The sequence below is a fragment of the Papio anubis genome, chromosome 1, assembly GCF_008728515.1.
Source record: "Papio anubis isolate 15944 chromosome 1, Panubis1.0, whole genome shotgun sequence".
Lineage (NCBI taxonomy): Eukaryota > Metazoa > Chordata > Mammalia > Primates > Cercopithecidae > Papio > Papio anubis.
The window spans coordinates 101494635-101509664 of record NC_044976.1 but is presented as its reverse complement, the minus strand read 5'-3'; the positions used below and the strand labels follow the sequence as shown (position 1 = coordinate 101509664).

Below are 15030 nucleotides of genomic sequence, written 5' to 3'. Positions count from 1 at the left end.
AATTTGCTACATAACCGCAAGAATGCTATTTTTAAAAATTTGTACTTAAAATGAGTTTTTAAGAATCGTCATTTAACACTTTAATAAGAGTTTAAAATTTTGTAAGTTCCTAAAATTTGCCCAGTAGTTTTGGTAGTTTCATGTGACATCTATTTTTGATAATTTTATATATAACTTTGAAGATACTTTTTTAATATCAGATGCTGGTAATAGTAAAAACTTGTGATGATTTCTGAGCTAACATTGGCTATGAATGGTAATCAGATTTTTCTTGGGAAGCCTAGATTGATAAATAGAAAGAGTAAATTCTGTTGAAGATCAACTTCAGTAAACTATTTTTGATTAGAAAAATACATAAATCCTACCCTAAAGGTATTACTTAACACATTTTATTTATGTTATCTTTCATAAATCTTCTTAAATAAATGTAACTATTATGTTCTGGTCATATGGAGGATTATCTCTTACCAATTACTTTTTTGCCAACAATGGAGTCACTCTGATGGGACTTACTATGCACTTTAAAAATAGGTAACTTTGAGAGATGAGTAATATAATTAATTAAAAATCAAGCCAAAAATGATATAATTTTTTTATTTGAACTGAATGTTAATAACTACACAATAAAGTTATTTTAACCTTATCTACAAAAGAAATTTATACATCAGTAAAAAATATATTGACATCACCCAAAATAAATATATTTTAGATATGGAGAATAGTTAATGGCATCTTCTGTGGTCTTTTTGAGATAGTCACATACTTCACATACTTTCTCTTTTAGTGTTAGAATATATGGCTAGATACAGAACAGGGATGGAATAAGTTATAAAACGTTTTTTTTTTTTTTTTTTTTTTTAAGAGGGGCTGTGGAATTGAATTGAATCAAAATATCTTCCTTCTATGAATGTTTCTAGCCAATGTTAAATGTAAAGACGCTGCAGAACTTCTCAATACTTATATGTTCTATTCACTTTTAATTCATATGAATTCTAAATACTTACAGTGTTCCTGAGGTAACACTGATGTGATGTATAGTTTTGAGTAGAAATAGTGTGAAAAATTATCCATTTTACTTTTAAATTAGTAATTACTATCATGTTGTATTACCATAGTTCTGTCACTGTGAAGAAGCTGTATGATACATTGTATTTTATCAATATAAATAAACCTCAAAGTATAAAGATTCATCTTCTAAGGCATATTGTTAACTTCTCCCCACTGCTTTTTATTTTCAGGGTCCTCAAGGACCTCAGGGTCCAGTTGGATTCCCTGGACCAAAAGGCCCTCCTGTAAGTGTCAGAGCTTCTCTTTCTCCTCCTATATTTGATATTTTTACATTTTTGAGAGTCACAGCTTACATTTTAAATATTTGTTAGATAGGATATTGATAAAATCTCTAGAAAATTACAATTGATGTCAAAGAAAGTAGACATTTTTAATTTATGAAGTTCGTAGATTGTTTCTTAATATAATTTCAATATCTTTCATTAAGTATTTTTTGATAGTATACCAAAGACTAGAAAAACATGAATATCATTCTCTCAGCTGCTCCTTTACTGCAATGAACATAATTGATGACATTACAAATTGTTATCAACTCTTAAATATTTGGTATATTAGAATTTATCTTTATCTTCCATCATCAATATAAACTTCTTCAAATATCACTTCCTAAATCCCTCCAACATTCTGATATTACTTAAGTCATGCTAAAATGTATTATATTAGTATCATGTCTGTCACTATAATCTATTCTTTTTAGAAAATGTAATGAGAATTCTCATTAAATCATATTCATTTTATTAAATATGTTTAGAGCAACACTTGAATGTTCATCAGGCATCTTCATAAAGTTAATTGAAATACTGTGTTTTCATATTTAAGTATTTGTGGAGACATAGAACATGCTGGGGTCTTCTTTGTTTTTGTTTGTTTGTTTGATTGTTTGTTTTGCAACCTCTTCAGTTTCTTTAAGACAGCCGGAGTCAGCTTATCTACCTGTCTAGGACAGTGGTTCTCAAATGTAATTCCTGGCCCAGCAGCATCCACAGCTCTTGGTATATTGTTAGAAATGTTGTCTCACTGACCAAATCACAATTCTGGAGATGGGCAAGGAAGGGCCCAGTCTATCTTTTAAAAAACCCTCTAGACAGTTCTGATGCATGTTAAAGTGTGTGAACTACTGTGCTAGTCCAGAGGAACAATACTACCCACACTTTAATGTGCACACAAATCATATTGGTGAATTATTTATTTTGAAATAATTAAATGTCAAATATTAAGCCAATCTTTAACTTTTTACAATAATTTTAGACACTGTTTAAATTATTATTTTACCACTGAACAGTTTTGCATTATTCCTGCAAACATATTAGGAAAGTAGTGTTATCTGTATTACACCGTTATAGAAAGATCTATATATATGGCTAATATTAAATATAAAGTAATCTTGATACTACCTGTATATAATGCTTACCTACTATGTCAGTTTTGCTCCAAATGTAACATGAAGACTCTGCAAAGTTTCACAGAGAAATGAAAACAGTTTCAAAAGTCACTGTATGTATTTATTTATAAACATTCTCATAATTATTTTTAAGCTGTGTGTTAGATTATTGTTTAGCAACATAAAGTTTAGTGATGTATAGAACCTCAGTATTGTACCATTTGTGTTTGTATGCATTATTGAGAACTGCTTGACTCATGTAATACTGTTCCATTGTCAAACAAACCCATTTGACTCATTTTTTTCTCGAACTTTTTCAGCCCATTGTCTTATGTATCTTTCAACAAGTTTTGAGCCATTGATCGTGCATGTGTTTTGTCTCTAAGAGGTATCAGAAGCATAATAAATGCCTACACTTGAGAAGCATGCATTCTAGTAGGAGAGACAAGACAGGAGCATTGCTTTCACTAATAAACAAAATGATTTTTATACTATGTTCCTCTAACAAACGAGATATTAGAGCATGAAATAAAAATACCTAATTTCTCTAGTATGCTGTTTTATGCTGTTTGGGATAGAAATGGCTTCATCTGTTTTATATAGAAAGAAGAAACTGGGGTGGAGAGATAGAAAAACCTCTTCCTGTAAATTAATTGGTTCATCTCTTTCATCATATCAGGAAAAAATCATATATATATATATATGATGTATATTCACACAGACATATATACACATGGATCTAAATATTCCCTTCAGATTCTGTTAGTCTCATACGCATATCAGCATATTTTGGGAATATGCAGGCATCCATTTAAAAAAAAATATTAACTTGAAATGATTAAGATTTATAGCATGACTAGTATGAGAAACGTTCTATTTAGAATAGAAAAAGTCAAAACTCAGTGCCAATGAGAAGTGAGAAAACATCCTTAAACAATTACTTACAAGTTTTCACAGATTCCCTCGCCAAATCTGTTCCCTCTGTCCTGTACCAACTAGATCAAAGGGGAAGCCTATTTTGATGAAAAAATTATTACTTTTACATAAATACAATGAAATTATTTGGTAATTAGTCTGCTTATTTTATGGGTTAGTAGTTGGTGGCCATTATGGTTATTTAGGACTAATTGCTTGACATTGAAAGTACATACTTAAATCAGGAAATATGATAATGACATCAATTCTTTTTTTTATTTTTTTATTTTTATTTTTATTTTTTGAGACGGAGTCTCACTTTGTCACCCAGGCTGGAGTGCAGTGGCGCGACCTCGGCTCACTGCAAGCTCCGCCTCCTGGGTTCACACCATTCTCCTGCCTCAGCCTCCTCAGTAGCTGGGACTACAGGCACTCGCCACCATGCCTGGCTAATTTTTTTGTATTTTTAATAGAGGCAAGGCTTCACCACGTTAGCCAGGATGGTCTCGATCTCCTGACCTCGTGATCTGCCCACCTTGGCCTCCCAAAGTACTGGGATTACAGGCGTGAGCCACCGCGCCCGGCCAATAATGACACCAATTTTTAATGCAGTATATTAACACTACTCCCTCAGACTATCTAGGAGAGCCATTAAATATTATGTTGCATTCTTCCCAGGATGTGATTGCTTAGATCTAAGATTGCTATTTTAAAGTATTATAATATTTTGCAATGAATGTGTTATCTATGTCAGCAAATAAGAGATATTTAATCTTATATTTACAGCTCTGTTAAAAAAAAAAATTAAGTCTTGTATTAATGGCAAAGTACATCATTTAAGAAGCACTTTAGTATGGTGGAAAAAAAGCCAGGCATACTTGATATCCTTCAGCTGTCATACTCTCTGTAAAACTTTTATTATTGCCCAGAATTGAAAGCAAGTTTATTGCCAAATGTGTCAAACCAGTGATGAGGCACAGAAGTTTTTTGTTTGCTATTTTGTAAAACCAGACCTCAATGAAGTCCATTACCAATTAACTAACTACTTATTTCTGTATGTCACCTCCAAACTGAGGGCAAAACTAAGTCTTAGCATTAATATATACCTAGTGATTGATACAAGGGCATGTAATATATGTTTTTTAAAGAAGCCATGGTTAAATGACATCCGAGAATGTTTTGGACCTTTGGTTAAAAACACCCCAATTTTGTTTTTTGAAGAAGAAGATGGCAGTGGTAGCCCTGGAAAACCTGAACAAGTCACTAAGCAAGTCATGATGTTGTGAAGTAGCTTAATGGTTTTTAATTAGAGTTGTTAATTTACAGGGCAACCAGGATGTCAATACAGATGACTTAAGGGACAGAGATGGTTCTGGCACCGCTAAGAACCTTTCTCCTGAAGTAGCTTGCCAACCTGGAAAAAGTCTCACTCAGTTGGAAGAAAGCTATTTGAGAAAATGATATTTTGGAACAAAGCCTGTTTTTCATACTCACTCTATAAGAACATATTTTAAAAAGAGATGTTCAAAACCAATTTTATTTAAATAATTAACATACAGTGAAAGGTGTACCTGTTGTCATTAAAAAATATCATTATTAAAAGAATCATTTCATTCATCTAGAAGGGTGAGAATATTTCTGTCTCTACCCATTGACCATGTTTTGAAATTTAAACTTGATATGTAATGGTTACTGAGTAGAATGAATAATCCATAAGGCAGTCTAAAGAAGCAATCTCTTTCTACTAAGTATTTAAAATATAGGACCCTCACAGACTTACTCACTTAAAGTTTGTAGTTATTCGCTTCATTTATTTCTTAAACCATGACAAAGACAGCATCCTTTATAGAAAGTGATAGCAGCAGATTTGCTCTGTGGTACTTCACAAACATTATTCTTTCAAGAGGACATTTAAGAAAATCTACTGGGAAAAATTTGTCCTGACAACTTCTAGAATTGAGTGTAACGTATCGTTTCCTTTACTTTGAAAAAATTTGAGCGGTAAAATGCCGTTGTTTGTATGAGTTTGTATTTATTTTGCATTCTTGGTTTTTTTGTTTTGTTTTGTTTTGTTTTGAGACGGAGTCTCAGCTCGGGAGTGCAGTGGCACCATCTAGGCTCACTGCAGCCTCTGCCTCCCAGGTTCAAGCGATTCCCCCGCCTCAGCCTCCCAAGTAGCTGGGACTACAGGCAATGCCACCAAGCCCGGCTAATTTTTTGTATTTTAGTAGAGACCGGGTTTCAGCATGTTGGTCAGGATAGTCTTGATCCTCTGACCTCTTGTTCCTCCCGTCTCAGCCTCCCAAAGTGCAGGGATTAGAGGTGTCAGCCACCCGGCCCGGCCTTCTTTTGCATTCTTGTTAGTTAGAAGCTCGGATTACCACTAGAGGGCACTATTTCTCTCTGTTATCCAAGTTTTGATGCACCGAGAATTAGGAATAAATCACCAAAACGGTGGAAATATTCATTTGTGAAGTATTAAAGAAGTAATATTTTTCACAAAATGAAAATATAAACCTTTGTAAATATTCTTTTACAGATGATTGATGCAAATGAAATATATTTAAATGTAAAATATTCAGAAAAGGGTGCTACTATTTTATTTTGGTTGCAGTTAGTTATATCTACAGAATTACATTGAAGAGATATGTGTGCGTATTACCATATATAAAATCAACAGAAGAGCAAAGTAAAATATCTAATGAAAATATAAAAAGAAAAGACAATTTTCTAACATATCACATTTAGACTATAAAATAATTAAATAAATATTTATGACATGTGGTATTTAATATTTGTAATTTCAGGGACCACCTGGGAAGGATGGGCTGCCAGGACACCCTGGGCAACGTGGGGAGACTGTAAGTGACCTTGTTACTCTTATTAAAAATGTCCATCTCTAGCACCTCATCAGTTCGTAGAAAGCTACTTTATTATGAACATTTCAATTACTAGGTTGAGAAAAATGGAAAAATTAATTCCGTTAAGCCTTTTGTTGAAATATATACATAAATTCGTAAATAGACCCAAGAAATATATTTCAGGAAGTAGGATGTTAGCTGATATGATTGTTCTTATTGTCAATAGCCGCATTTTAAGGATGAGCAGCTGATGGAGAAGACACCATTATTTTTTGGACATTGCCTCAAGATTGTCCCTCTGACTCTTTTCACTGAAGCCAGTTTACAGATACATTCCACTCAAACTCATCATCTCTCCACTCTCCAAAGGCAACAGATTACGAATAGCCATGCACAGAATACAACATTTTTTAAATCTAGAACTAAGAGATTAAATATTTGCTGATATTGGACCCATTAGCTATAATTGGTTGGGAACTATGGCAAAAGCATCCTTTCATGTGAAATAGGAAAAAGTAAATCAAAAATGGTGACTAAATTTTACTGAAAAACTATAAATGATATAAAAGTAAACAAATTGACCGAATAACCTACCATGTGTATAACAATTTGGGCGGAGAGGAAACAGGCAGCTCAGTGATGGTTTGAGGATCCTGGTGAGCTCATTTATTTTGCTCCTGTTAAAAACCAGGCATCTGGCTATCCCAGTGGATTGTCATTCTGGTCAGAAATCATCATGGGTTAGCATGTCTCCATGGAATCAGTTCTTGCTTCTCACCAATGATTACTTTTATCCAGATTTCTCAAGGAAACCACAAATACAGACTACCTTTGCCTATGCGGTTGAAAATCATGTTAGGGTATTTGGCCAGCGTGAATACATATTGGAGTTGCATAGCAGTGTCCTATAATAAATCTGAAATCTGAAAAGATTATGATTTTTCTGCTATGGAGGAAACAATCTGTCAGCAGCCACCCAATTCTTGCCTTGCTTACCATGTGGCAATTCTTAGTTTCACTATTTCTTAGCTTTAGCCAGATGGGAAACTTTGGAGTCTTGGACTTCTAAAGCAAAGTTGAAATATGATTTAGTGAGACCAAAGAATAAACTGTTTGGGTATCTTCTTGGGAAGGATATCTATATGAGGAGCAGAAATAAACTTTCTAAAGGAGAATCAACACTGAATTTACAAATGCATTCTCATTCAAATCTTTCAGCCAAATCATTTTTAATGAAATCATTGTATAACTTCCTGGGAATAACTATAGAATATTCCAAAATGTCTTCTGGGGAAAAGATATCTAGAGAATTAATGTTATAAAATTCTTTATGTCTATGATTTAATCTGGAGCTTCCACTTATAATGAAAATACTTATATCACATATAACATTGAGATTTAAACATAGAAGAAAAATAGCATAATGTTTCTAGAATGAATGTTTCTGTTTTGTAGTTTTTCACAGATTAAAGCCAGGATTATTTCTGAAAAACTATATTCCCGATTTCACATCCACTTTAAGGGAATAGTGAATCCTCCTATAGCCCCAAACCTTTCTCACTTTGTTCTCTGCTGACCCAGATTCAAAGGACTACCTTGTACAAGAGTCACAATCTGAAGTGGGCATTCTTTGTCATATATTTACTATTTTATTTCAATGGATAAATTTTTAAATGATATTTGAAATTTGTCTCCAGGCAGAAATCCATTAATTAAATGTTTGTTCTGACATCTTACATTCATTTGGGTTGTTTCAGTATAATAGAAACTATTCCAAATTTTTCCCGGTGGCCTTAAACAGCTTCAGAAATGGTTTCTATTATATTGAAGTGACCCAAATTTGTCTCAGAAGCGTAATGCCAAATCCTATATTGGTCCTAGAATTGGCTTAGTCTTTTAAAGATTATCAAAATTGGAGTCACATTTCTGATGGATCTTAACAGCACATTTTTCAAACTACCTATGAATATGTCAAATTAATTTCCATTTTCAGCAACTTTGAAAAACATAATTGGACTAGCTATTCTAAAATTAAGTGGCAAGTGTAGTCTTATTACATGACAATATTGAACAAGCACACCTTATAGTGAACTGTAAAAGTTTTCCTGTGTAGTTTGTTTGTAAGATCCCCAAGATCAAATGTTTTAGATAGTTGCAAACGGTCTGAATGTTTTGAATGAGCAGACATATGGGCAACGCTGTCTTCCAGCTTTCCCAAATCCATCACTCACACACATGGTCTAGCAGTCAAAACTTCCTCTTTCCCCTTAAGATGTATGAGTGCAAGTCTATGTTGTAGTTTTGTCCAGATTTTCTGCAATTAAATATTGATTTGTAATCAAATACATTTAATTAATCATTATTGCAGTATTTTGTTTGTGTGTGATTCTTGCTCTCACAGTTACTAAGACAAAAAGCTTTCTAACACTTTTTTTAAAAGTTTGGAATTGCCTTTATATCTTCCTGTCCAATTTAGTGATTAAAAATTGGAAGAAGAATAACCCAGACAGAGGAAACAGGTCATACAAATATAGGGTGTGTGGCTATTCAGAAAAAGGTAGGAAGATCAGCATGGCTAGAATTTAGGATACATTTTCAAAGCAAAGGAAGTAACTGAATTCACACACTGGGCCCCTATTGGCTAGAACTTTGTTATCCGTATGTTTAAAAATGAATTTATTATGTTTGGTTTTGTGGGTGGTGATTCTGGCTAATGTAAACAAGTGAGTAAACCTTATTTGAAAAACTCACCAGTGGTGAAGGAAAGAGGTGATTCTAGTCTGAATAAGACAGGTCTACTAGGATAAGTGAGAAAAAGCTGTATTTGAGGGAGCTTCTCAGGTGACGCATTCAGATGAAATAACGGATTAAGTATGGGCACTGAAGAAAAGCCTGGGATATGAAAACACTCCATTATAAAGGCGGGGAACACAGAAGGAAAATCAAAAGAGAAGATACAATCAGCAAGTTCCATGTTAGGAATGTTGAAGAGAGAGCATGATATACAATTGGAAATTTCTAGTAGGCACTTACCATGCGAGTTTTAGGGCTCATACTGATTAGAGGTTTATAAATAGTTGGGAGTGGAGGAATTCATCAGCACAGAGATGGCAATTGTGGTCATGGAGGTTGTTGAGATAATCCAGGGACACATATACATATATGTGCACGTGTATAAATGTGTTTATGTATCTGTGTATGTGTGTATGTAAATCTGATAACAGATTTCCAAACCAACTAGTTACTGAAAAATTACAATTAAGTGACTAATATAATTATAAAATACTAAATAAATTTTATGACTTTCCCCTCAGAATTGATTGGTTTTGCCATTGATAATGATAGCTCAAATAGAACTCTGAAAGTCTGAATTAATAGATTTTCAAAATAGAACAAATCTATTTTCTTTCCCTGTAGCATCAATTGCAATAATTACAGACTCTTATCTTTACCTACTTATACAATTTTATTATTGTAAATAATTCATTCGTAGTTATCAGGAGCATTGTGATACAAACGTGAGATCGCTAGTTCCTACCCATTTTTTTCCTAATCTTATTACTTTCAGTCTGACTAGATGTTATAGAAAATAAAATATTCAGTTATTTGAAAACTTCTTCTCCCAATATTTTCTATCTACTTCTCCAGCTGTTAAAAGTAACTTAACTCTCATGAGTAAGAAATTTACCTATCTTAATACAATTATGTGGAATGAATAACCCACAGCCTAGAGAAATATAAATACCAGAATATATGCCCAGAAGTTTTATTTAGTGAGTATATTCTGCTCAAATCAACCAGATATTTTAATGACTGCATTATTTGCAAAATGCATTTACAACTATATCTCTTGAATTTCTTACAAGAAAGAATGTTGATAAATACTAAAATAATTACTGTGCAAAGCATTATTTTAGTAGGTCTATTTTTATATCTTGTTTTACGAGATTTTAGAAATACAATAGAGAGAAATGTATTAATATCACTGTGAATTTATTTCTGTATAAATAATCAGTAAACTGTTTCAAAGAATGTCTAAATCATCATTTATTTCATCCATAAACATTCCTGGGTTAAAATTCTGTATGTTGTTTGACCTGGTGGAACAGGGCAAAGAACACATTTTTTTGCTCTAGGTTAATTTATTAAAGGTAATTGTTGCCCTAGCATGTGAAATGTTGAAATGGCAAATTTTGAATTTTAATGAAAACTGAAATAAGTTTGACATATTAAACTTATATTTAAGCATTTGAAAATAAATATTTTTAGTCAATGGGTGACTTTCTTTTAATGTGACTTATTCAGCTATCTCATAGAATTTTGATTTATGCTTTGTGTTGTGTGTAGCTTTTACAGATAATACTTTGCCTTCTTAGGGATTTCAAGGCAAGACCGGCCCTCCTGGGCCAGGGGGAGTGGTTGGACCACAGGTATGTTCCTTTGCTTTATTTCCTGAGCAAGATTTATTTATTTTTGTTTATATTTTAACCTTCCTAAGTTGTGTAAAATCTTCTAAATTTATTATGATTCAAAACGATGTATTTTTTATTTCAGATTGTATTTAAATATGTGCAGCTTTCGTACATCAAATGAAACCAACAAACTATTACTTAACTAAAGCAACTTTTCAATTGCCTGTAAGAATAAAAGAGAAGAATAAAATAAATGAAAATAAATCAGAAAGTTCACACTGAATTTAACACTAAAGCCTGACTATGACACCATCTACTAATAAAAATACAAAGTTCCTTATAAATAGGTGGGCCATCATCTTTTTCTAGAATTTTAAATTATAAAATGACTTCATGTTTTTGAGTATAAATTAGATTTAGAAATTTACATCCTAAAATTTTAATATTTGTAGCATATTAGGTCTTTCTTAAGATTTTTGCCTTCATAATATGAATTATATCAGAAATAAATATTAATTATCTTTGAGGATATACAAAATAATGGAAGAGACAAGTATTTCTTTCACGATAGGTGGCAGAAGAAGTCTCAAAAATTAGTGCAGTATCCTGAGTTATAGTATGAAATAACTATAAAGAGTAATTCATGGTAATAGAAAATAATGTTTTTCTTCCCTGGCAAAGCATATTGACTGGGCAGAACACATTTAATTTAGTGGGCTGGAATTTTCCCCCCACTAATAACAAATTATAACAAAGGAGCAAAAGCAGGTGAATACATGTTTTAGTTATTTAATTGGTTTAGTCTTTTCTCTGTCTCTAAATAGTTCTCAACACTGTAACACACACATACACGCCCACACGTGCACACGCACACACACATGCACATCCAAACACACACACACACACACACACGCACACAGACACACACACATCTAGAGAAACAGAAAAACTGCATTTTGTTGTTAGGAATATGTGTAACAGAAGCAAAAATGAAGAATTATTGGATTTGTTGATTATTTTATTTCAGAGGTTAACCCTGAACCAAGGGAAATGTTATGTTATTTTATAGAGTGTGTAAACATGAATACTTATTTGTGCTAAAGGCTTCTTTTTAGCTGCTTATCAGTTTTAGTTAAAACATTATATATACTTTCTCCGTAATTAGAAAGCTTCCTCCAAAAAACTGTTATTTTTTCTGTTTAAAACAACTTTATAATTATTTTCTGTGAGAAAATTTAACCAGAAAAAAATTCCTCTTATACTTAATATCCATAAACAGAAATGGAATTAGATTCTTAACTAAAATATAAACATCATGGAGCATAACTGAATATTTTAGGACCTCACATCTTTCAAAAATACAGTTCTGTTCACTGTGGTCATCTAAAACTTCTGAGACTTGTGTTTCTTTTTCTGTTCCCCTGCTGACATTAAGGCATAAAAATACTGGGTGTTTTACTGAAGATGCACCTTCACCAAATTACATTTTTTATTGGTCCTTTTTAAGAGAAAAAATATCCAATAGCCTATTTTAAATGTAGCCATACTTTCATGTGAAGACAAAAGATTTGGTTTAATGGGAATGATATAGATTGCAATACTGAATATCCACTGTTTTCTTTAAACAGTTATGTGAATCTCTGATCATTTTTGTCTCAGTGGTGATAGCTGTTCAATTATGGTTAATTCCGTATTCCTTACTGTTCAGATTCTGGTGTTCAGATAGTTAAGAAGACATCATGTTTTTGATAAATGTTTGCACGTTAATGTTAAATTGAAAAGTTACAGCCATCATATAATTAAAGGAGTTTAAACCTAGAAATGTATACCTAAATTGGGACAGGTAGATTCCTTATCCAAGATAAACAGTTAAGAATACGTTGCATTTTTAGGAAAAAAAAATATATATATACTTCATAAGCAAGTACAGGAACATGTTCTACTGTTTAACAACATCAGCATCTAAAAATTTGCCCTTTATTTAACTTAAATCCTTCATTTTGCTTTTTATTAAGATAGAGAGTAGCTGATCACTATCCTCTATTTATACATGAAAGCTTGTTATACTCAAGCACCACAAAACAGCACCACTCAAGGGACACATAAGTGACCTGATATTTTTCGCTTTGGCATTTGCTGCAATTTAAGGCAGCTGAGCATTTGTTATAGCTTTTGGCCGGGAGGAACTGCTGACCCATACTCACTGCCTTCAGGATCCCCTGCCACGTTCCCTAGACTTTGTCAAATGAATATAGATTAATAGTGGAGAAGTTTTAAGCTTTTGGAAATTCCAAGGAGAACCACTGGTTTTTTGGGTTCTCAAGGCCCTAAGTTTATTTTTAAACAGTGATTCATTGAGTGGCTACCAATGTGGTTTCTATGCCTCTTTATGAAGCTGATTTGACACCTCATATGAAAAGAAGGAATGGCATAAAACTGTATTTAAAAATCATAGTTTTAATAATACTTGGACTTGCCCCACTCTACAGAAGTTATTGTATTAAGCAAAGAAAACATCTTTTTGGTCTTTATTTATGTGCTTTCCTTTTACACTCAGATTCTAACCAAGATTATATAAAATCTTTTTAGACTCTTACTTGATATACTACTTTCAGTGCTTTATATAAAGTGTTTTGTAGGATGTCATGAGAGTAAATGAGGATGATACACTTTTGTAAATGGGAATAATACTGTTTTTGAGTTTGTGTTATCTTTGCCAAAAATAAAAGAGCAATCTAAAGTGGTTTTGCTTATCTAATTTAGGGACCAACCGGCGAGACTGGTCCAATAGGGGAACGTGGGCATCCTGGCCCTCCTGGCCCTCCTGGTGAGCAAGGTCTTCCTGGTGCTGCAGGAAAAGAAGGTGCAAAGGTACAACATGCTTCAGAAATTTTTTTGGCCGAAAACTTTAATTTATATTTCACTATACTCACCACTTGTCTACAGATTCCATTTAAATGAGTGTCAGAAGATGTGTCAGGGAAATATTTAGTGTGCGTTTATTATACTCCAAGATATTGCCCAACATTTACATAAGACTGTTAGCTCCATTGACCATAAAATCTTTAATATACATATACCCTTAAATGTAGGTAGTGGGAACTTCATTTTAATGCATATGGCAATCCACCCAATATTCTCATCATTAAATAAGATTCAAATTTTACTTACAGTAGTTTAGAAGTAATCACAATTTTGTTTGTAGAAATATGTGTAGAAATTAATCTGTCTTGATGGATGTTTATTATATTCTTTAGGGTGATCCAGGTCCTCAAGGTATCTCAGGGAAAGATGGACCAGCAGGATTACGTGGTTTCCCAGGGGAAAGAGGTCTTCCTGGAGCTCAGGTATAATCAATATCTATATAGATAAAGCAAGTGATTCAAATTGTTTATTAGAAGCATTTTTTCCCAGAACTTAAAGAGCGATGAGTAATTAAGGGAATATATGTAAACATATGCATTTGATTATTGTTATATATGTGTGTATATATGTAGTTATGTCTAAAAACATTATCTGGCATCCTTATTTTATTAATCAGATATCTCTTCCTATTGGTATTCAATTCATAGAGATTCATTTGCTTTATTTTTTCACTTTTCCCAGGGTGCACCTGGACTGAAAGGAGGGGAAGGTCCCCAGGGCCCACCAGGTCCAGTTGTAAGTAGGATGATAATAAATAGCCAGACAATCATGGTTGAGAATTACAGCTCTTCTTTCATTACTCTCATGCTGTGATTCCACAGTGTATGGGAGAGAAAATAAACACATGTCAATCAAATCAGTCAATGCCTAGTTCCCACTAATTGCATACACTAATGAATGCAGAAACAGAAGGGTTTAGATGATTGGAAATATTTGCTTCTGCTGCTGTCAGGAGGTAAAAGGAGATATCTCGCTTCTTACGGTTCCCAAGGAAATAAATCCTCATTATGAGTAATAGAAGCTTATAGTCACGGAAGGCCTGGAGAGGCTGTAGTTTGAAATTTTTACTTCATTTACATCTATTATTTTAAAATTACTTACAAAATAAGATTTGATTTCTTATAAATTATATTCTATCATTCATTTATTATAAAACATATTTAATTTGTTTATAAGTACTTGATGAGACTTGAATTTTTCAATGATACAAAAGACATAAGCATAAAAGCATAAAACCCGTAAGCATAATCTTATATATTATCCATATTTATTTAATCAAAACATTATGAAATAATTGGCAAATGAGTAAATATCAGATTTTTGCCTCATCTTTTTTCTTGAGATACATATCAATCCCTCAGAAAACAATTGAATGTATGCTTCATTTTTTAATAAATTCACCTTTATTCTTATCTGTACACTGAAATTTCACTATAACAGCCAAACTGCTGTATTTAGTGTTTTCTTC

General features: G+C 32.7%; 1 protein-coding gene across 2 annotated transcripts in view; it reads left to right on the top strand.

Annotated features, from left to right (window-relative positions):
- The window catches only part of COL11A1 (collagen type XI alpha 1 chain), a 218411-nt gene that overhangs the window by 126913 nt on the left and 76468 nt on the right, over positions 1 to 15030 (top strand). For both annotated transcript variants that reach the window (XM_031651327.1, XM_031651330.1), the window contains 6 exons: positions 1239 to 1292; positions 6172 to 6225; positions 10602 to 10655; positions 13401 to 13508; positions 13895 to 13984; positions 14244 to 14297. In XM_031651327.1, coding sequence (XP_031507187.1) covers positions 1239 to 1292; positions 6172 to 6225; positions 10602 to 10655; positions 13401 to 13508; positions 13895 to 13984; positions 14244 to 14297 — 414 coding nt within the window. The remainder of the gene's footprint in view (positions 1 to 1238; positions 1293 to 6171; positions 6226 to 10601; positions 10656 to 13400; positions 13509 to 13894; positions 13985 to 14243; positions 14298 to 15030) is intronic.